This window comes from Limanda limanda, chromosome 11 (genome assembly GCF_963576545.1).
Source record: "Limanda limanda chromosome 11, fLimLim1.1, whole genome shotgun sequence".
Taxonomy (NCBI): domain Eukaryota; kingdom Metazoa; phylum Chordata; class Actinopteri; order Pleuronectiformes; family Pleuronectidae; genus Limanda; species Limanda limanda.
Window position 1 is genome coordinate 17289401 of NC_083646.1, and position 24709 is coordinate 17314109.

Sequence of the window (24709 nt, forward strand, 5' to 3'; positions counted from 1 at the left end):
TTCAGTTGAGAGAGATCATTTAAAATAAAAACAGATGTGGACAGGGGGATAGGAATGGACAATAGCAATGACAGTTCACTCTGCACCATTCTCCAAAAATGTTCAACCCCTGGGCATTCCCAAATCATGTGGAAAAAGGTGCCCACAGTGTCTGTAGTGCATAGTGTACAGTTCGGATTATCTCTAATTTTCATACAGTAAAGTTGACGAGGAGTCATGTATGTTCTGTGAATTTCATTCTTCTTTTAATTTCCTGTTGTGCTTCTAATTATTAATAATGTTGGTGACATTTCCTTGATAAATGTGTGGAGGTTTTATTACCTCTGCTAAGGAGGTTATGTTTTCACCTCTGATTTGTCAGTCAACATGTAATAAACTACTGGACCAATAACCACAAAACTTGGTAGAATGAAGCTGCATGAATCAGAGATGAACCTGTACGGCTCTGTTGAGCTCTACTGAGTGCCAGTCTAGTGAATGAATCTGGAATCCTCTCTCACCCTGTGGGGGGGGAAAAAAACATTTCCCCCCCCACAGGGTTTGTAGTGTGAAGCTAATGAGGTGTTTTATAAAGATGTGATCGAAAACGTCAGACCAAGTGAATCCACTTTATTTCAGCATGAACAGTAAAAAAAGAATAGAGTTTCATTTCACCGTTAGCAGCAGGACATACTACTGGATTTCCCCTCTTATACCATGAAGGTTACTCTATCTCTTCAGTTACTAATCAAGCTCTGGTCAGTTAGACACACAAAGGGATATAAGAACTGTGGTTAATGAAAATACAAGAGAATTCAAAACCAACACAAATTAGTCCTCCCCACGTAACACTAAGTTTTACTCAACCTGCTTCCCTGAAATTCAAGTATGTGTCCCTTCTGTATTTCCAAAAACAGTTTTAGCATTTAAAAAAAAAACACTGCCATGAAAATGAATTAAACATGGACACTACAGGGGTATATCAGGCAGTCCATGCCCAACATACTATATTGCCATCTTTCTGCAGCAGGAACCTGAGAAACGAGAATGCATAACACATCAGTATCATTACTCAGGTTTCCATGGCTGTGACCAAACAGCTGCTCTCCAGCTGTTGTCCTGAATGAGCTTTGCTAATGAAAGAATACTGCAATACTGTCACATGCAGTATGCGTTGAGAGCACAACATCCTGGTTTAAATGTTACTATCAACACATCTCCTTTGGTACTCTGTGTGCAACGAGCATACTGTGTCAGGGCGAAAATTTAAATGAATTACACATGCAGTGTAATTAATTTTGTATTATTATAATTTTGTACTAACAGGAGAAAACTTACGTCAAAGTCATATGGATGATGGGTACCCAGTTGTAGCGATGGTGGATACTTGTGTATTCAAAACAAATGAGACGTTAAGAGACCTACCTCGAACATAAGTAACCGTCAAGTAGATAAACTACAGGTCTATTAGAAGAATGTAGATAAACCATTAATATTAGAAGAAGAAAATTTCCTTCTCAAACTTTTCTGTTTACACCCAAATCATAATATAGCTTAAGCCCAAAGCAAAGAATTAAATCCTTCCAACATGCATCAGTAGACATTCAATTATCTAAAATAGTTTTAATAAAACATGCACATGTCAAAGTGTAGGTGTGCTATGTCTTGAAAAACAGCTTTGGATTCTTATCACTTGTGCAGATGTTCCAACTTTCTGGAGGCCAAGTATGAATTACGAAATGTGAGAATGGATTTAAAAAAAAGAACTGTACTTGTGTAACAGTGTATTGTATATAGGTGCATCATTGTCAGCTGTATAGCCAGTTACAGTTTTTAAGTGCAATATTAAATTAGCTTGGACCCCTAAAGAATGTTTGTATTAAACTATGAAATGGTCTCAATCTCCTTATTCGCCTTCCTTCAATGTTTCTCCTCCCTCTCCCTCTCTCCCTCTCTCAGCAGCAAAATGACAGGCTGGAGGCGGGATCACATCAGATACCATGCAGCCAATCCAGCCAGAGCAGCAATCCAAGTCGCAAACAGAACCTGTCCCGTTGGGTGTCGGAGGTCGGCCATGGCGAGTTGACTGGCATATGCCGTTCCACTCGACGGCGCTGGATGCACAAAAAGAGAAAAACAAACCTTGACAAAAACAACATCATAACAGTTCCTCATAGCAGCATGATGCATACGAAGTATAAAAACCTACTCATTTTGGCAGCATAGTAGGGACATTTGCTGATCACCATCTGTCACCATCCGTGGCTCCGTGGACAGGCAAGCCAGCATGTAAAACAGGGGTCTCAAACTCAAATTACCTGGGGGCCGCTGGAGGCAGTATCTGGGTGAGGCTGGGCCGCATCAGGTATTCCACAAAAAAAAAAAAACTTTGCTAAAAAAATCCAAACTTCTCTAATGTCATTACTAACAGTTATTTAACTTCAATGGGTTCTTCTGAACATGAATAGAATATTGAAGAACAAGAACAGTTCTTGTAAACATGGCTTCTCTTGCCTACTTCTTGCTGCCAGAGACCTGGCAGCGCTTCCTCTCACATAGCTGAGCCACATTTGGCTTGAGGGAGGAAGCAGTTGAGACCCTCAGTATGGCTTGAAGATGATCATCAGTAAGCCTGGACCTGTACCTGGACTTATTGAAGTTCAAGGTGGAGAAGAGCTTTTCACACAAATATGTGCTCCAAAAAAGGCACATGATCCGCTTGAACATTCGGGAAAGCTCAAGGAAGCTGGGGTTCAATTCTCACAAAAATTGCCCCAGCTTGTCTTCCTTTCCACTCACCTCCCTGAACTTGGCTTTGAGGTCAGAGTTGCACTGCAGGCCAATGAGCTCCATTTGAAGCACAGGAGGGGCATCTTGCACATCAAAGGAGAAGGGATCCGAAAAATGTTTGTAAAAGTCGCTCTGTGCGTCTTGAAGTCTGCAAATCTATGATCAAATTCCTCCTGTAGCCTCACATTTTTCTATACATTTTTGTGCTTACTTTGTGCCGGCGTGTTGGCTTGCCTGCGTTCTGGGACTTATTTGAGCAGATCCGGTACCTCTCGTATCGAAAAAAATATGAACATTAAAAAATTTTTTTTAAGAAATGATTAAAATAAAATATAACAATATAATGTAATCACTAGAAAATTACGGAGCCCCTGTTGACATCGGTGGATGAATTACTAATTTGTGGCCACGCAATAACAAGATAAACTAATAAATTATATATAAAGCTTTCTTAACAACAGCATCACAATTTCATAAAATAATAACAAATGCAGACTTCTAAGATGAACCAAAATAACTAGCACATCGTCATGTACAGTCCGTGGCTCGGTGCGTAAATGTCACCACCAGAGGATGAGGGAATTTAAATCATTAAAATTCATCCACACATTTCAGGTGTAAATAATAATGTAAAACAGCCCAGACTGTAAAATGTAGATATTAGCTCAATGACGTGTTATAAACTGCTGCGGTTTAGAATAATCTGTCTGCGTAAAGAAGCTCCCAAAACCTCACAGCGCAGCGTGTGCGTAAAGGAGCCGTGGTGTCCCTTGAATTTGCCTTCAATTTAACAAATTGTGTGTGTGTGTGTGTGTGTATGTGTGTGTGTTCCGTTCCGCTGGACACAGAAGTCGCCTTTGCTCAAGACGCCACTTTATTAATCACTGACATAAAGACTGATACCGTCACTGCAGTATAGCCTAAATAAGTCCCACTGCATTGTAAGTGGCATGTGTGTGCTGTTTTAAGCGGCGTTTTATGTGCGTTCCGGGACCTGTGCTCGTCGTACCTGCGCTGTGATATGTGCTTAGCGTTCCGGCACCTTGTGATTTATAAATGAAGCACTGGATACATCATGACCTGCGCGAAAGAGGGCAGAAAACTATGAATTTCACCCTCCTGCACCGCACATCCAAAGCCACTCTTTTCTCTCCCGGCTCTCTCTCTCACTCACTCTCACACGTACACACACACACACGACCCCGCCCCCAATGTCACTCACTTGCATGCTGCGTTCACTGGTCAGGCACACAGTAGGAAACCAGAACATCATAACATTGTCCCACACAGCAGCTAACAGCGGAGCTGCTACAATGTTTGTGCGGGCCGCACTAACATTAAACTTTCATATTAAGGTGGGGGCCACAAAATATCGTCCCGCGGGCCGCAATTGGCCCGCGGGCCGCGAGTTTGAGACCCCTGATGTAAAACATCCTCCTGGATGGGCTCCCTGTGTGAAGAGACACGCTGCGGTGACAGACTGCGGTTAGAGTCAAAGATGAATCAAAAAAAGATTAAATTATCAGGTGCACAATTCAGAAAGCACCGCAAAGTAGAGGAGGAAAAGAAAGAACAATATAGAGGTAAGAATCACCCCGATTGTGGACATCATTAATGTTTATTTTTGTCGACATGACATGATATGCTATCAGTACAGCTGATTTCAGACTCTTTATATTTTTTGTTATATATTTTTATTGATTTTTATAGCTTACAATGTTGTCTGCCTGTGTGTGCATCTGTATACAGTCCAAAAGTTATTGTGGATGCATGACAGTTTGCGTGTGTATGTTGGGGGGCGTCAATTTGAAATCTCGCCTAGGGTGCCAACATTGCTAGGGTGTGCATGAAGTGGAAGTCAACCTGAGAAGCTAAACAGGAACGAGAACATCCAGAGGGGGAAAGAGAGACAGCTCACCTTCAAAGTAAAAGTTCAGCAGGCCGGAGGTTTGATTTGATTAATGATTAATGAGTGAGTCTTACTCCTTGTGCTAGTTGATGGGAACAATATGTTATCTATTTGATCACCGAATATAAACTAGAAGGTTTTGCATGAATTTTCAGAAGTAAATTAAATTAAATTAAATTAAATTAAATTAAATTAAATTAAATTAAATTAAATTAAATTAAATTAAATTAAATTAAATCAAATTAATCCTACGCAGATCACTGCGCAGGAAGTGCGCAGCTCGCTTCTGCGCAGGAAGTGCGCAGTCAATTTATTTATTTAACTTAAAAAAAAAATTACTTTTTATATTGTCTAGTGTTTTCTCAATTTTTTTGGTTTAGCCTTTTTGCAATTTTTTCTAGTTTCCTGTATTATGCACGTTTGTTTTGTTTTGTAGGAACCTTAGCCTTAATTTAAGGACTCTTTTGTTTTGCTACTGAACTTCAGGTCCTGTTACTTTGAAGCTTCATATGATCTTAAATGAATTTGGTTAGGTGGTGACCTGATAGCTGAATGGTTAGGATGCATACTATGGTGATATATGAGCTCTGGTTTCTATTATTGTTATGTTGTTTGTTTTTTAACATGATCCTGAACCATCCACCACATCAGCTTGATTAAAAGATCATTATAATTATTAGTATTAGATGGTTGTTTTTACATGACCCTGAATCATCCACATTAGCTAAGCATTGGTTTTACTCCCAGAAAATCCAACCAATTTAAATTAAGTGTATCTGGTTAATTGGAAATCACTGAAAAGCTTTTATACACAATGAGATATGTATGCAGATTCACTAACATGCAACTATTTAAGTGGCTGTACTTTTTTATCTCTCTGGAGACACTCAGAGCTGTTTGACCCAGGGGGATGCCCGATGGGTCAAACTCCCAACCCTGAAGTTGTATAACAAGTAGGACATTTTACAGTCCACTTTTCTAATCATAATGAATTAAGTACAATTAAGTACAGCACAATTAATGAAGTCAGCGATATTTGGCTGTGCGCAACAGAATAAGAGTCTTTAATAGGTGCCTCAAAATAATATAAAGCCGCATTTTGCACACATGCACACTACCTGATATATGTTGACTCTGAGGTTGGAAAAAGCGAATTAAAAGTGGCATTAGAATGAACCAGAGAGAAATAAATGTTTAAATAAAATGTCTACCTTTTCCCACTAGCTTGTGACTCTTAATGTAGAAGTCTGCCTGAAAACAATTCCCACACAGTAATATGGAAATCTATTGGGCCTGCTGTGTAAAATTATGCTTTGAAATGTAAGTTTCGGCTGCCTTATCAGTCTGAGTTAGAAATAATAAGTGTTGTTAATCCAAACAGTTCTCAGCCCAAAAAACATTGTCTGGAGAAAACGCACAGAGGGGATTTTTTTTGCTCCTGTGCTGTCAGATGATGCCCAGTTAAACTCGAGACTGCTGAATCTTCCCATTTGCTTCCGTTGAGGTTTGAAACACGTTTTCTTGCACGAGAGGAGAGTTTGTCCTCCACGTCCTCAATAACATACAGTGTACACTTGTTCTTTCAATGTACATATTGGCAGACAAGTAACAAAATACAAACCTAGTCTCTTCTGCTTCTGTAACCAGACCCTTTTCTTACACATGAAAAAACATGTATATTAAATATGAACTGGTACTAAAATCCAATACAAGGCTAATCTTAGGTATGTAATGTACACACCTCAGTCTACATCAGTTTGCTTCACTTCTTTATAATGAAAACAGACAATGACCTTGGACTCCCTTGAGAATGGTAAGAAATCAAGCATGTGTGTTGACTTTCCCAACAGGCCAACCTAATTTTATTAAAAGATGGCCCTAAGGTACCCTGTAACCTCAGATATTTTTATTTATTATTATTATATATTCCTTCATATATCTTTCAAATTATATAATGCATGATTAACCTGCCACAGGGGGCGAAACTCACACGCGAGTAATTTGTCCCTCTTTCCGCACCGTCCCTACGTTCAAGTATGGCGGTTTGAGAGTTGTCTCAATGTTTTGAAGGCGTAAAGACTAATTTGTTTTCATTTTCAGACCACACTAACCTTTGGAATCCCATTTATCTGAACCAAGAACCACGTTACCACCGAGGTAAGATACTTAAACAGCGCCTTAACCAGTCCTTCTGCTCAAATTGAAGGGCACGTGGGTAGTGGCTAGCTAGTGAGGCTAGCCATGCTAACAGGTAGCTCGGACACGTTACACATCAGAATAAGACTCCAGGTTGTCAAAGAACCGTCAAAATAAACCTGAACACACGTGTCTGGCTTGTATCAGTCAGCGGCAGCTAATGTAAATCACGTAGCGTGTGTGTTCAGCTAGTTTGTAGGTGAACGTCGGGTGTAAACAATGACAACATTAGCTGGGAAGGTTAATATATCATCAACACAAGCTGGTTAACTTGAGGTAATATCAGAATTAAAAGTCCAGACCTACGTATCACCTGTAATTACGTTGTTAGCCTCACCTCCAGCTAATGGCTACAGCAGCAGATCTGATAGAAGCTTATATTTTAGGAGATGCTTGCAAGAATGCCAAATATTTTCTATAAAACGACAAACACAGTCAATAAATGACGAGGTTTCAGTGCCTTAGTCTTTACACCTCTATTTAAAGTCTTAGAGTTAAACTAAATGCAACAGAGGTTTCAGTAAATGTGATGTTTGACCTATTTTCTTGTAATTAAATCCATTCCTACACACAGTATAGACATATAATATGAGTCTCAGGTGAACTGCAAGATGAGATACAGTTTATTTTTGTGTTAATAAACTTAACACAGGTGCTTTGCTGTCATTGGAATGACTATTAAACTCTATTTGTTTTGGTTGTGTCACCAGCAGAGGTTTAGATCTCATGGTCACTAATACCACAGTCAGACCTGTGTCCAGCCGGCACTGGACCCATTCTGGAGACTGCTGCTTTCCCACTGTCAGTCGGCAGATTCAAACGTTTCATACACGAACCTGAGAATTAAACTGTTGTTCACCGAACTCTTGGTCCCTCCGCTCACCTTCTACATCTCTCTCTATTTGTCATTCACTAGTGCCTGTTCTAAACCTGCCTGTTTGGAACTGGCTGTTTGCTTTGCCTGAGGTGACGCTGGTAGCACATTTCTTTAAGGAACCGTAAAAGGCACACGTAGATATTGAGCTGCAGCAAGTAGAGACCTGCTGCTGGACAAAGAGCTGTTCACCTGTTTATTCAAAAGTTCAGTGAAGCTCGACTTTTGTGACTTTTGTTAATACTTGATCTTAAAGGAAGACGTTGTGGTCAACAGACAATATCTGAGTTCCACTGCAGTCTTTGTCTATAACCTGCCAAAAAACAGGAGAAGAGAAACCAGATCGCTTGCCCCCTTATCCAGACGTTTTATAAACTTTGGCTCCTACATTAATAGTATTAAATGCATTGAGTGTCAAAATTTCATGCCAAGTGTGATGCTGATAAGATGAACTGTTTCCATGATATATTTATGCATATTCCACATGCATAAATACAGACAGACAAGAGAATTATTAGATAAATAACTTCAAGTCCATTTAACATGAAGATATTGTGTATGTATTGTCATGACTTTAATTGAAACCAAATGCACTTTTCAGTTATGTAATAGTTTCCACTGTAATATAGAGCCGCTCTGATAAAATTGTTAGTTGGATAAAATAATCTGCACTTCTTTGACAATTGACTCAACTTATTATATAATACAGAAAACAGTTCTCTAGTTTCACCTCTAATGTGGGAAATCTAAAAGAAATTTGTTTAATATATTATTTGTTACACTGTTAAGCAAACGTTTCAAGAATCACATTTGTCTTCACTAACAAATTCACACTATCTTATTTTACTGACCAGATTTTTAATATAAAAGAAATGATAATCAATGTACTCAAAATTATTTAACAACATTACTTTTTATGTAATAACCAGAAAGAAGTTACTTTGGCAGTCAAAAATCACTCTTTGTTTGAATGTTGACTAACTATATAAGAGACTAGAATAATGCAGCGTTGACCAAAGCTCTGTCTGACTTTCAGAGCATCATGCCGTCCACCTGTGACTCTCTGATTGATGACATCGAAGACATGGTGTCTTCTAGTGACCCCACTCCTCAAGAGAGACTGACTGCAAGAAAGAGCATCATCCCAAGGTCCAGGAAGAGAAAAGAGCTTCAGATCAATGAGGAGCTCAACGCTGACAGGTCAGTGTACTGTTTGATGTTGTAATTGCTGTTATTATCATATCACAAGTCCTGTGATGTGTCTGCTTTACTGTCACACACCAAAGAACCACGCCAGCGATTGTTTGGCAGCAGGCCCAGCCCCGAACGGTGTTGGTCTGGTTGTTTGGTCAGCACCAGAATTTGGTAGATGGCTTTTTAATAAGCTTAGAATTAAGTTTGATGTGAAGGCACCGTTATCGTCTCTCCCTCTATATTTAATAATAACAATAGCTGAACGATCACAATCCCCACCATTTGACCTTTCTGTATTTTTTTTAATTGCTTTTATCATTTCCACACTTCATATGACAAAACACATATTTTATTTTTAGTTTGATCCCTGGGACACAGAAGATCTGGATGAAAACATGGGGCTGCAGTCACAACAGCTCAGATGGAGAGTACATGGCTGGACAGCTGGCTGCAAGTGGATACAAGATGACTGGTAAGAATGGTCTAATTGTGCTGGTTTATAAATACAATTACTGGAAGTCATTTAGCAACAAAATAAAAATCCTACTGCTGTTATTCTTATTTACTTAAAAAATATTATTACATTCTTATTGTGTACAATGGATGTCATTACTATTTTTAACCACAAGGGAGCACTCTTGCTCTGCCAGTAAGCTCTACCTTGAATTCTGCCCTGAGTTGAGTTTCCCAGGCTGTTTAATACCATCAACAAACTCAACCAAGCAATTATATTTGCTAAGAAACGGTTTATATAAGGATTTGGACCATGTTATTTTTCTGTCTGCCAAACCTCAAATATTTGTCTCCCTGCAAATGAGGCTTGATGTTCCCAGTCATTCAAACACTCATCTGGGAACCAGCCTTATCTGGGGATTTTCCCTGAAAACACAAACTAACATCCAGGACAACTTATTTTTTCAATTGGAAATAATATCAGCCCACCTACTATTTTATGAAATGGTTGTTAAAGTAAAATCAGTCACTGGCAATGTCAACATTTAGTGTAAATCAGGCCAGTTATATTTTGGCTATCATAATGTGTGATAAACAATAACATTACTAATATACTTGCCAGTAACTGATCATCAGTTATTTAGAGTATTATTTATGTTATTGGCAGAAATCTTGATGTTTCTTTCTGATGCTGCCGGACCATGTTTGAAGGTCTCACTGTAAAACACAGTCTGTCAGACTTGAGCACTCTTTTTGATTTGAATATCAAAAGACCAATAATCTGCTCTTTTAACTAGTCATATCTGTCAAATTCTGTTACTTATTAAGGAATATAATATGTTTTAAACTGATATTTATATTTAGTTTTTTGTCTATAATGATTACGATGATGTTGAAAGTGAGGATGATGGTTATTATCAGCAGTAGAAGTAACAGTAGTAGTACTAAGTGGTAGGAGCAGTAGTGTTACAGATACAGTTGAAGTACTATATTGCATCGCTGGGCTGTTATACATCAGAGAGGTGACTGGTGTCAAACTACACATTTTCCAGAGACAGAAGAGTTTGTATCAACTCTTGAGGTGTTTCTCTCAGCGTGGGGTCTCCTCACCCATGGAAAGACATTAATCACACATTTCAAAAATGCTGATGTGCTCATAAACACACATATGGCACAGTTCACTCAAAAACAGAGGCATACAGTTTTCCCTCTTATCTTGTAGTTTAAACCCTTGATCACTTTATCTTTCCACCTTTCTTTGCTTTCAGAGTTGTTCTCGTGTCCCTTGAGCTCCGTTCTGAAACAACCTGTCTCTCTCCCTCCCTGCCTCTCCTCGCTTTGTTGTCTCCCACCCTCCCTTTTGATAGCAGATCCTGTGTTAAAGCATCTGCTAAGGCTTGATGTTTGCTGCGCTACCCGTCTTGTCACAGATCTTATTTGAGTCTATAATTTTGTGGATTGGTGGCAGTTGTCTTTCAGGAAGTGAGTGAGTGTGTTGAAAGCAGCCGCATGTTGTGATGGAGCTGTTTTCTGCTGGATTTCCATGTATCTGTCAAAGAATGCAATGACATTATGTCCCTGGATCCCTCAGCAAATAAAAACGCATTCAAATCGTGTAATAGAAACAATTTTCAGGTTTAAATTTGCTGTTATGGATACTGATATTTAAAATCTTTGGAAAGGTTTGTTTTTGTCTCATTCGCTTCACTTGAACCATCCAATGACCACACAAAGATCCTGGTTCCAGAAAGTGTTGAGAAACATTTACTGTCGCTGTTCAATATAATTCGATTTCTGTACCTGAATATCTGCAGCATAAAACAACCTCTCCCACAATCCATCTTACAATACATAAAATTATACAATTCTGTAAAAAATGAATGTCACTTTGACAGCCATCATTCTTCTACATTAAACACCACTTTGTGTCTGTATACCTGTAAGAGAGACACTAAGACTGAATAGCAGAGTCTCAAGAAAGTGGGTCACAGTTGAACTAGCTCAGTTTTGATGGCTTTTGCGTTGCCTTAGCTTCAGATTTGCATTTGAGTAAATTAATTTGCAAGAGGGTTTGATCATGTTTCTTTTTTTTGATGGGACTTGTCTGCTTGATGTGTACCTCTGAGTTTGTAGGTTTACCAGGAATAGTAAATACTTCTCTGATTGATAGGGCTCAGTGCTGCAGTGCCATAACCAAAATGTTTTATTGGAACATCTAGTCCTTTGTTAATTCAACTTCTTTTAAAATGAATTTTAACTCACTATGTAGATGTGTTGATCTGATACTCTCCCACACTTCATCCTTTTTGTCCTTCATCCTTGCATTTCTCTTCCTCACAGCCCTCTCAAAAAGTGCTTTAATGGTCAGTGTCACTGCTAAAGCGAAACGATTTCTGTGTCCTCCTTGTCTAATATGTATCTGTCTTCTCACCTTGTTTGTTTCTTCTGTCTCTTTCTTTCTCCGCATCCCTTTTCATTTATTCTCCTCCTCTACCCCTTCATCCCCTCTTAGTCTTTCGGGGCGAGTATGTTTTTCACTGTGAGATTGTTGGAAGGAAAAATTGCTCGTCATGGCCAGAATCAGGGGAGATTACACTCCGAGCAGGTGGTGATTGTTTTGAATGGTATGAATGCGATGCAATTTCTAGAATGGCATGCAATTGTTGGGAGGGCAGTGGAGAGACTGGAGTAGTCTGGAATGACAAGGACAGAAATGGGTTCCTGAAGGATGTGGTGTCTAGTCGTCAGCCAGATTGAACACGAGGACTTTGAATAATGTTGTGTCCTGTTAAAAGAAAATGGTGAGGTCGTATGAATATCAGAGTGATGCCTCCGGAGCATCTGTCGCTCTGCAGACCGGAGTTTGGACAAAGACAGAGCTTCCACAGCCTGTGAAAACATGACATCACCCTCTCTCCCCACTCGCTTCCTCCCTGACTGTTTCTCTCTTTCACACGTCTCCACTCCCCCCATCCCTAACTCTTTCTCAAACCATGACATCACCTGGTGTGAGATGTAGTAGCAGTTCTTGCAGTGGCCTGTAGGTGGCAGCCTTGGCTCATGGGTGGAGGGTTTTGTTGAACAGATGCATCGCTGCAGTATCAGGATGAGGTCATTCCTCTGTTCTTGTTTATAGTTTCAAAAGTTGAAACTTTTAAACCAACGTGTTCTTTATGAGGTCATTGTTTATTAAGGCTGAATACGTCATTCTTCTGTTGCAGAGCATCCTGACACTATTTTTTTCCGGCATGTAGGACATGGGTATTTATTTATGGTTTTCATCAAATGCTCAGGTGCTGCTTTCCTTTGGAATTTTTCACTCATATATTTTAATTCAAATGGAAGATACTCCCTTGCTAGTTGATAAATAAGCCACTAGTTCACTTATTAAGTCATATATATATATATAAAATATGAAATCGAGTAAATGTGAACCATGTAAAGAGAAGTCGCTCTGTTCTCATCTCACTTTTTTCCTTGTCTTACCTGTTTTACAGTGAAACAACAACCTCTGTCATTTCTCTCTTCAGGTTTCATTGTCTCCTCACATGTTTTTGTGGCTGTACTTGCTCCACCTGCCTTGTTGTGAGCTGCTGTTGTTCCTGTGTACAACCAAAGAGGGCACTGTTTACCCACGATTGTACACTGACACAAATGAACCACAATTGTGTAGCAGAGCAATGTGTCAAATAGTGACTTCATAGGAAGATGTGCCCACACACACACACACACACACACACACACACACACACACACACACACACACACACACACACACACACACACACACACACACACACACACACACACACACACACACACACCCTTCATGGGAAGTCACACCAGGATATTTTGATTGTTTTTGGCTGCTCTCCTCCCCTCCCAATCTCCTCTCTGTCAGCCAGCCGCAAACACAGCTATTCAGTTATGATTTTACATACCGGTTAGGCAAAATGACTCCCTGGTACACAGTGTCAGCCAAATGAGGCGTTCTCAGTTCCTGGTTCAGACACAGACGGTTTGAGGATATTGGATTCAGAGTGAGGGTGTGAGCCTGTTTTGATGCAATGATACGAGGACTTAATTGTCCAGCAGGTATTACAGGTGTTGGGACAGAGCATGCTGGAGGTGTCGCCCACTGTGTAATGTTTTTTGGGAACTAGTGCAGTGCCAGCTCTTATGAATATTTGAGATCGATATGAAATTCACCACAAAAAATATTTTCGAAACCCTAAATGCTGAAGAAACATATTGCATAGTTGTAGATTTAATTTAGGTGTATTTGTATGAAGGTACATCTGCAGCCAAAGATTTTTTGTACTATGTTACAATTCTGAGAATTAAATATTATATTCCGTATTGACAAGATTTAAATTTAGGCAGAAGCAGCATTTAACTGTTACTGTGATCATTCTGCGTTTGTCTTTCAAGCACTTCTGCTACTCTGTGTGATTGTATTACATCACTGTAGAGTATTCTCACTCTGAGTGTGTGTGTACCTCGCATACATCTCATTCATAAAACTGAGTGTGTGAGGACCTTCTGATTGGCTGACTGCGTGCTACGCGACATTACACGCCGCAATATTACAGCCAATGGAAACTTACAATCTTCTCTTTCTCCACCCCTCTCCGTCTCTCTCATACACACATACGTACACACACACACACACGTTGCCGCACACAGCCAGCTCACAAACTCTCCTCACACATGGTTGCAGACGTGGTGAGAATTGATATTGTACAGAGAAAGTGAGTGAGAGACGGTTCAGTTTTCGACAGCTGTCATTCTGCAAGAGTAGACATAATCATCTGGTTTGCGTACGCGTGTGAGAGAGACTTACTGTGTGCTCGCTCTGTCTTTACACTGTCTTGCAGCAGTGTGTGTGTGTGTGTGACGGTCCCACTTCTGCTGATTGAGAGAGCGAAAGGGGTGAAGGGAAAGGCAGCGTTAGGAAAGACGAGAGGCAGAGTCAGTGGGGATGGGAGGAGGATGCAGGGATGAAGGGCACAGCCGACAGAGACACATGCACTTGATGAAGCCAAAAGCAGCCGATGCGATGGTCGGGGGGAAAAAAAGGGGAAACGATCAGGGAGAGCAGTCGGCTGGCAGGGAAAACAAACTAGATTCTGGCACATCTGCAGAGCCGGGCAGTAGAGAGATGGATATATGGAGAAATAATGGCGTCAAGAATGACACTGAGAGGGGAGTAGTTTGAGGAACTAGAAATGATTGTAGAGATATGAGGAAAGAGAAACGGTGCATTGCAGGGGGAAGTTTGCAGGTCTGGAAATGGAAATAAATCCTGAGACACAGCTTTGAGTAAAATAACAAAGAAACAAGGTAAATAACAAACTTGATTAAATGGAATTAAAGAAGTTTACATGTTCATTTCAATTAAATATATTACACATTATAACCTTGGAGCAGATAGACAGATAGACGGGCGGCTAAATATAGATGTGTTAACATTAATGTGGGAACATGAGGGTTAAACAACTTTGAGTATTAAACTTGTCATTGTTTTGATATTTTATAATAAGACAAAAACAACTACTGAATGACATTTGACTCACTTGGCACACTTTCACTATAGTTTTGAACTGTCAAAAGAACATATCAGGACTTCAGGAGATTTATGTATTGATGAATGTGTGGATTGAACAGCAATATTGTTGAAATATCTGTGGGATATAACCCTCTTGAATTTCTTTTAAATAGTACACACACACACACACACACACACACACACACACACAGAGCCTTTGAATTGGTCTAAAGGCCACAAATAGACCCATGAGTCCAGGCAGTCGTGTGTAACCATTTAGAGGCCAGGAGATTAGAGTGATCCTTAGCACCGCACCTTGTATGTGTATGTGTGTGTGTGTGCACATGTGTATTTTGGTGATCCTACAAGGTGACCCACATGTAGGCAGCACCAAGCCACCATTTGGAGGCCATGGGATTAGGGACCCCGTCCATTCCTACCTTAAAATCCCCTTGAGAGAAAAAGAAGAAGGAAAACGGGATATCTTGTGGAAAGTAGGGATCACTGCTCAATCTCATCCATTGATTACTCTGAGGAAAAGAATTCTGACAGGACCCGAGATTGACCCAAGGAGAACCACCATTGCAAGAAGAAATTGCCATTGGAATGGAAGACCACGACATCTGGCTCAGGGATTTATTGGTGTCATCCGTGATTTAAAAATAAATGCCAAGTTACTAATTGTGTCAAAAGCAAATAGGTGAACTGCTTATGTTACAACAACTTGACCTGTGTCTGTTGTATACATGCCAGATCCCTGCTCGTGATGTGTAGAACAATGATTGCATAAGGATAAAAATATCTCCATTATAACTAGCACTTGTTATATAGTATGTGAGATGTAGGAGCAAGGAAAGAGAATTATAGACTGAAGGAGAAACCATCCCTTGTTCCTCTGAGAAATAACAAAAACTGATCAAATTGATTCTCCAAAGGTTGGTGTTTCCTCATAGTTGTTTCACAAACCTGAGAGAAGCAGGGACAGTTGGAGAGAACGAAGAATAGAAGCAAGAATTGCTGCGTCTTCCCTCCATCCATTCATTTGTTCACTCGCACTTTGCCGCGTCTAATGAAGAAAGCTAGAGATAAATGAATGTACACGCTGGAGAGGAGTTTCATTTTGCTGCTTCCCTCCAGAGGAAGGACGCCTATTCCCTATTCCCTGCTGAAGCCAGCAAGCCAGCCAGCCAGACAGACACTGTTATCCCAGGAATACTGCCTGCATCCCACAGGGATTGTGAATACCCTGAAGGGATATAATGGGAATATCATGGAGGAGATGTGAGTAATGGGATAAGTCAGGAGCTGAGGGAAAAGTGTGGGGGTGGAGGGGATTGAGGGGGGAGGGACTATGAAACAAGGATGATAGGAGGTTGTCTGGGCAGGGGATGAGAGTTGAAGCCAGATTTCACTCATATCCAGTGTTAAACCTTTGATCAAAGCAGGAACAATGACCCTTAATGGTGACACAGGTGGCCCTAATGGTCAAAAATACAAGCTTATGGCCCAGGATTGACTATTCAAATATCAGACCAACACCCTTACACCACATAGTCGACTGATAAGTCATGTTTTCCCTCTCTTTCAAAAAGTTGCATCAGGTGCCATTTGACAAGACCTTGTAACCCCCAGTTAGCTGCTCATCGGGCTATACAACATGCCGGTGTAACACTAGGCAGCGCCTTGTTGTGTGTAGGTAATTTCAAGCAGAATTATGCACCATGACACAGAGCAACAGTCTTCCCAAACTGGTTTCAAGGACATGCCAGCGAGTTCAGTGACCTCCCAAGTCTCCAGATCTGAATCCAGTTGAACAACTTCGGGATGTGGCAGAAGAGGAGATTGGCAGTCTGAATGATCAGATGGCATATGTGCAGAAATTATGTGACGCAACCAGGTCAACATGGAGCAGAATCTTGAAAAAAATTATTCAAACATGCGGTAAATGGACTGTATTTATTTGCAGTTCTTTTTCTATCGCATATCATTCACACACTGCTGGCACAGCCGTCAGGGGCAGTTCAGGGTTCACTGTCTTGCCCAAGGAAACTTACACATGTGGACTGGAGAAGCTGGGGGGCGAACCACTGACCTTCTGGTTAGTGGACCACCCGCTCTATTCCCCTCTATCCTTCTCATAGATTCTGGAAATACAAATGAAGAAGTGAGTGTGTTTTGAGAGCAAAGGGAAGCCCTACGCAGTATTGTATGGTGTTCAGGAAGTGTATAGAGAGGTTGGTCTAATAGTTAAGATTTTTAATTCATATTAAGTGACCAATTTAATGTTTTAGAGTTTTTCCATTTTTATCAAAATTCTTAGCTTAATGCTTTGATCACGGTCAGCCATCGCCAACCTTACTGCCCACATAGGTGTTTCTACTCATTGTTCTTGTGTAGTCCTCCACCCAGAACTGTGTGGACTTCTGAAAATCAAGCAAAGCTTCACCCACTTCAACCTGAATACAGGTCTAATCAGCCAGAGTAACAAATGTGTATTTGCTTGGTCTTCAGAGACAACTGGATTACCAAAATGTAAAAGTATTAAACATTTTCCTGAGAAGTCACATGTGTATTAATTTATTAATTACCCTCTTATCAAAGGGCCTGTCATTCTACAGCTCTAAAGTTGCCCTGACAGTGACCTTGATGGCTGTAAGACACAGCAAACAACGTGTTAATGAGGGTCACCACAGGACAAACTGTCCAAGTTTCAAAATCTCATTGTTTTTTATGCAATTAAAGTGCGTCTGTATTTGTTCACTGGAGTGATGTCAGGGAATCACTTATCTTTCTTATCTTAGAGGACAACCGGTGCAATGTATGTATGCATGTCTGACTTCTTGACAGTCTCGCTGAAAGGACCAAAGCACGATGAGCTATATTCTCTCCCATTTGACAACTAATTGTCACTTTGTCTGTTTTTGAATAATTAGCTTGTCTGTTAATTTCACAAACTGAAAGAGACTTTTTATCCTTTCTAATTTGTCCTCTCCTCTTTATTTTCCCTGTCATCTTTACTCAGCAAGCAAAACAAATGTAATTTCCCTCATGAGGAGAAAATGAAAGCTTGAAAGACATAGTAATTAACATGGCACGCCAGGCTGTTGGTGTGGGCGGAGAAAAAGTGTGGGTGACATATGGATAAAAAGGGAAGAAAGTGAAAGTTAGGCATTCAAGGACGTGTAGTAAAAGACATTTCAAGGCAACATTAGAGGCGACTCTGTCTCGCTCTCTTTCTCTCACTTTCGCTCTCTCTCCTTTGGTCCTTTTTGTGGAAGATAACTGCTGCTCTCTGTCTGAGTGTTCAGTGATCAACCATCGGTGGCATTACTCACTGACCACCTGCTGAAATGAAAAGCAGGGGTGACCTGTACCGGTGTGTGAGGATATTCATATGAGGCCACCTGCTGAAATGAAAGTACTGGCTACCTGCGAGTGAACAGAGAAAAGCGTGTGCACGAGTGCGTGTGAGAACCACGACGAGCAATTGATTTAGATAACGGTTGAAGAATTTCGAGGTCCTCACAAGTAATTTAGTACGACAAACCAGCGTGTGTGTGTGTGCGTGCACTTTCCTTTTAGTGTACTTTTGTCCTTTTGTAATAAATGACTTCTACATGTGGCTCTGTCTGCTCTCTCCTTCATACATAAAAATGAATCAGCCATGTGCTAGATTTCCATGTGAGAGCACAGATATTAGATGAAGTGGGTTTAAAAGCTGCGGATGATTTGAGCAGTGGGTTTATTTTGAATCATCCCCGGACAAAGTAACCTTGATCACCAAGCAGAAAAGACGACTTGATGGGAAGCAGTGGCAGGACCCTGCTTGACCAGAGAGACGCTGTGAATGAATACTGTATAAGTAATTGTGTGTGTGTGTGGTCTTCTACAGGTAACAGCCCTAATAGCTTCTCTGCTGTGCACTCTGCAAGCCACAGTGTCGGTCACAATAACTGAGCTTGAATTTGTTTGACAACGTGCGTGTGACTTTTGTCCCCTTTCCATCCCGTCGACTACCTCTGATTTACTCACTATGTTTTTCGTGCTTGTGCACTCTGATTCAGCCTCGCTCTCCTCTCTCATGCTGTGGTTACATTAGCACTATAGATCTATACAGGGGGAACGCTAAAAGAGTAAATACAGGTTATGTTTAGCCAGGAAAGAGATCGATGGCCGTGTATTGAATAAGCATTAAGTGTGGCCACAAGCCATTTCCTGGTCATTTGTGTGTGAATGTTTGTGTTGTGTTTTTGGATGTGGGTGGTTCCTAAAATGTGTCATGTTGTGTGTTTGTCTCGGCAATGAATAAGGAATCCCGATAATCTGTGTTTGTAGGATTTTACATGGTCCGAATTAGACATAATGTATAGTATATTAACTAATATACAGTAAAATAACTTAATAAGGTCAACCAAAAGGAAATGTGTTTATTTTTATTGTGAGTGGTTGTTATTTATTCTGAGCTTCTGTTCCTCTCGCTCTCATTTACATTCCGTGCTCAGTGGCTGGATCAAATGCACACGCACACAGATACATGCGCAAACAGAAGTGTGTGAAGTTTATTGATAATCCGAGGCTTTCCACATGGCAGACAGATGGCTCTTCTAATCTTCTTGACAGACACTGCCTTTTGATATTTGATCTGATCTGATGATTACTGTGTGACAGCTTGTGTGTGTATATCTGTGTTTGGTTTCCAAGGATGAACTCAATAAATCTGTCCTCAGAGAGCCCCTGCTGACTCCTCTTTATGTGTGTGTGTGCTTGACTGTTGGCCTTTTTTCATATGTAAGTTATTTTATTATTGCAGTTTGAATTTGTATATACTGTTGTCATCATGAGATGTTTGACCAGGAATGTTATGACCTATCGCTGAACTTGCCGTTTTCTCTGTCACATATCAGTCATGCTTCAAGAATCCGTATCATTTATATGTTCGTAAATGAAAGCATGTGAATAGTTATATCATCTTTCTTTGGAATGGATACATTGGAAAATGAATGAAAATGTAGGAAGAGAAAAGGTCATTATTTTCTCGAGCTTAAGGAGTTTAGTTGGGCCTACACCAAAGTTCACTATTTATGTGCCTTCTCTGTACGTAGGGTCGGCTTCTCTGGACCAGATTCGGATCCATGACAATCACGCTGCCGTGATCACATGTGCTGATTTAAGGGGAATCAACTCTGATAGCTCCATTCTCCCCCTTGTATGCTACATGACTCGAAAATTTGTCGTGTGAGTCAGAAATTTCAAAACTTCAAAATCCGGCTGGAAATGCGCAGTCTATTCTCTGCTTTACTCTTGATCCCTGAGTATCAATCGCTCACATATCAACCCTTTTTTCTTTAAAGCAAATGAGCACATTTTAATCGATTTCTGTTAATGTGTTTCACTATAATCAATATATCTGCCTAAGCTAACATTGTGTACAGATAGACTGAGCATGAGCAGATCCACTGTGTGCACTTTCCTGGATATGTCCCTTATATCACCCACCTGTACAACTGCCACACGTTGAGTGTCATGGCGCTAAGTGCAGTGATGCCAGTTTATAATAATGTGCTATAGCAGCACAATTGTCTCAACTTGATTTAGCACCTCTGACCTGATATCTGATTAGAGGGACTCGGATGTGTGTGGAAGCTGGATTAGCATATAAAAAGACAGTGACAGGACATCAGATAATTCTGATGCCATCTGTTTTTACTGGAATCTGTTAGAAGGGGGATGGAGCGTGCGTGCGTGCGTGCTGAATGTGCAACCCCCAACCTCCTGCACTTTTCTAGACCTGTTGGTTGTGTTATTTGTGCTAAAGATATTCCCTCCTCTTCTCCCATTATTTTCAGTTTTTTCCCCCCAGAAAAAAGCAGACCTATTATTAACAAAGACCACGAACAAAGACATTAATTATTTATAATCAAAAACAATTTAAATTGTTTCCATTTTGTTATGATTTATTAATTAGGAGGCAAATTCTCTGGGATTTGGCTTCATGTTCGCCCCACCTAGCTAATCTATTCATGCACAAATGCATAGAGACACACATGCGAGCAAGCTTGCACGCATGCACAAAAAAGACGTGCACGCAGAAATGCCGTAGGCAGCTTTGTGCTGTTCAAACGCTTACAGCAGTTCCATAGGATTATCCATTGCATTGTTATGCCTCTTGTGATTTCTCAAAAATCTGATTTTAATAAAACCTGCCATTTGGTTGTTCAAATAAATAGCTGGCGTTCAAACAGCAAGATTGAGACTATGCATATTGAATGAGGCTTAGCAGTAATGAAGTGTTGTGGAAACACTATGCTTCACTGAGGGTGGCCGGCAAGAAATATGAGAGGAAATGGATAACATATTTTTGTTTAAATTAGTAAAATCATGAGACAAACACATTAGTTGTATTTTTATTTAATGTTTCTTATACAGTTTGGCTATTAACTGCACATTTTGCCAATAATACTACGCGGTTTTCAGACACAAACTCTGGAAAATGTCTGAAAATTCTAGAGATTAGGGTTTTACATACGAAGAACTCAGTAGTAGATTGTCCAGGTCAGACAGGTTCACAGCAATGGAAAAAAAAACGTTGGGAACATTCCGGGGAGGTGATGGAGGAGAAAGGACATGATGTATGAACTGTGCTGTGTGTTGCCAAGAGTGCATCAACACCTGTGTCGGCCCTTATTGCCAAATACTCTTGAATCTCGTTGTCTTTCCATCTTTGTTGGCATAAAGTCATCGACGAATGGGTTCCAGAAAATGTCAAGAGCAACTGCCATTTTTGTTCTCACATACAGCATCTTAGGAAAATTTCAGGAAAATGTGCGGTCGTCAGTTCATGTCTGAAAACAACTTAATTCTCACTTTAATACTGTCATGAGACCCTTGCTTGTGTATTATCCCTGCAACTATTACTCTGTCTCTGCATTGTTATTTGACAGACGCTGTGTTCAGGGTTATTACAATCACAACAGATTATTGGCTCTGAGGTAAAACAAAATGCATGGTGTTTAAAATGCTAATGCTCAAACAGAACAGCCTGCGTGATTGGTGTGTATGTAAATGCACTCAGAGGTGGTAAGATAGGCCAGCAATTTATGCTAGTGAGCGGGTGTGTAAAATGTTTAGGTGCCCATACTTTCAGTAGAACAGCGTCGTCTCTAATCATCAGTTTACCAACCAACATCCCCATTCCTTTCACTGCCTTCACATCAGCAACAAGGCCGTGTTTGTGTGCGTTGAAGGGTGGATGCTGCGATTAAGAGCTTTGCATTGTTCGTTTTCAATGTGGTGACATTGCAGGTAGAAAGCTCAGGTGATATGTTCAGGGCACGACGTTGAGTTTTTCGTAAGAGCATTATAGCGATTATTTCTAATGTGGTGGAACAGCAGGTGGAGACGTCGCAGGACGCGTGAGTGGGTGCACGTGCCATCGGTGCATGTCATTCGAGGAGACATTGCCAATTGAACAAGGTGGTCCACGGAGCTTGTGTCTCTGGCCATCTTTGTTTCTGTGTCGCTCTGTCTGTCATGGTGACTCTCTGATATCTTTCCAACTTCCAGTTTTTTTTTCTCATCCGTCTCAAAGTTGTCATCTTCTTCTGTCTTTCTCTCCGGTGTCTCCATGTTTCTACACATTTCTTCTCTCTCTTTCTTTGACCTGCCTCCTTCCCACATCCATATTTGATCCCTTACTCTAATAGTTTTTGTATTTTTTCCTCTTCTTTCATCTTGACACTGATCCTCTAATCAGCAGTGAGCAGTATCTGGGGTTTACTTTTCAAATTACATGCCGTGCCTCCCAATTCTCCTTGTATTCCCCTCTCATCGCCCTCCTCTCATCTAATGTCTTGTGCATCTTTTCTCCTGTCTTTCCTCTCCTCTGTCCCCTCTATCCCTTCCTCTTCTATTTGTGATGGTTGGGAGGGTGAATATAAACGTACAAGAGTCAGGGGAGAGCAACATAAGCTGGCTTCAAATCCACAACATCATAAGGACATGTTAATGTGCTTCTGCCTACGAAGCCACCAGAACGCCCCCCCCCCCCCCGAAAAATAAAAGCTGCCTGCGTCTGGGCTATTTGCATATAATTTGCATATGAACCCCAACTGGCTGTTTTTGGAATGCCAAGAGGCTAAATTCAGTATTTATTACCCGGGCCCATAACTAGTTCTCACTTTCCTCTGGTATTTGCATCTGATTTGCATGTCCCTCAACCTGGATCAGGGAATAAGGGGCCAGATGACCTAAATTGTTTCAATTCCAACCCGAAATAAGGAAGCTGAGCAAGGTCTAATTATTACTTTTAATCAAATTAAGACGCTTAACATGCGGAGCGTAAATATGTGAATGTTTTATTGGCTGAAATATCAAACGGCAATACGTGTGTGTGTGTGTGTGTGTGTGTGTGTGTGTGTGTGTGTGTGTGTGTGTGTGTGTGTGTGTGTGTGTGTGTGTGTGTGTGTGTGTGTGTGTGTGTGTGTGTGTGTGTGTGTGTGTGTGTGTGTGTGTGTGTGTGTGTGTGTGTGTGTGTGTGTGTGTGTGTGTGTGTGTGTGTGTGTGGCTAGAGGTTGAACAGTTGAGTTCAGGGAAAACAATAGTTTTAGCTCTTCCTGTCCATTTACACTTTACAACCCTACTTTGTCATAGAAGCTTATTTAGTATTGCATCAGGCTGTAAAAAGTTCATTAGATAAAATACTGTGATGCTGATGTACTTATCTCACCAGTAGATAACTTACTATTTTCGTTCAGTATATTTTGAACTTTTTTCGAATTGCTTTGTCTTCACAGCCGCTGCAGTCTTTTATTAAACATCCAGTGTATCTGAGAGTAACCTCCTCCTCTCCAGGTCGATCCGCTCTGAACAAAGATGATGCTTTCCACTTCACAAAAGGTTTCTCTGTCCTTCTGCTGATAAACAAACTGATAATGAACAGGACGCTGACACTCGAGGGGATTCAAGTCAAGCTCATGTGGAGTGTTTTCAGCTTCACAAGCTAGGGAAAGTAACACACAGCAACTGAAACATTGGTATTGTAAATTGGTTCCTTGATTTGAAGTCTGCTCTTTACATACATAATTCATATAAGCTAGTTATCTTTTAAATAACAAAGTTTTATTAGCAGTTAAGAAATCAACCTGTTTCCAACAGTCGCCGAACTGCACTTGTGTAAAGGTTATTCAGTTAAACTTGTACCTTGTTGTACATGTGAGTTTTTTTTTAAACCAGGTAAACCCACTAAAAAGGCAATCGACTCCTCTCCCATATTCCAGTAGAGGAGTTTGCGTCTGCTTTTTCCCCCTGTTGCATCATGTTCGACATTACGAATGCATCGACAACTCAGGGGCTGTCTGCGAGTCATTTGACCCAGGAGTGAAAGCTGATTGTATTAGTGAGTGTCAGATGGTTTTGAGACCAAAGAAAAATGGCCTTCAGCCTAACTCGGGTTGTTGTGGGAATTGAAACTCTCCTGAGAGAAATAGCATATTGCAGTAGTCACTAAGATAACCCAGGAGGGACATAGATTGTCGCCTCCCCGCCTAACAAAATACCTGTCTGGGTGCGATGAGTTGATTTGTTGGATTGATTGTTTTTTTGGCCGAATGGAGTCATCGTGGATAAATGTATCCAGCAGAAACGCTGATAAGATACTGTAATGTGCAGCAATGTGCTGCCGTATTTTTGCAGACTCTCTCGCTGTTTAGTGCTCACTGCTACTTTTAGCTTGACAGCCAAAAATGACATCATCATCACGTATCTTGCA

At 40.6% G+C, this 24709-nt stretch overlaps 1 protein-coding gene across 1 annotated transcript in view; it reads left to right on the top strand.

Moving 5' to 3' along the window:
• The first annotated feature begins 6703 nt into the window (after positions 1–6703).
• Positions 6704–24709, top strand: part of cdkal1 (CDK5 regulatory subunit associated protein 1-like 1) — a 247851-nt gene continuing 229845 nt past the window's right edge. The window contains exons 1-3 of the mRNA XM_061080642.1: positions 6704–6835; positions 8785–8948; positions 9302–9414. Of these exons, the coding sequence (XP_060936625.1) occupies positions 8791–8948; positions 9302–9414 (271 nt within the window). The 5' untranslated portion in view covers positions 6704–6835; positions 8785–8790. The remainder of the gene's footprint in view (positions 6836–8784; positions 8949–9301; positions 9415–24709) is intronic.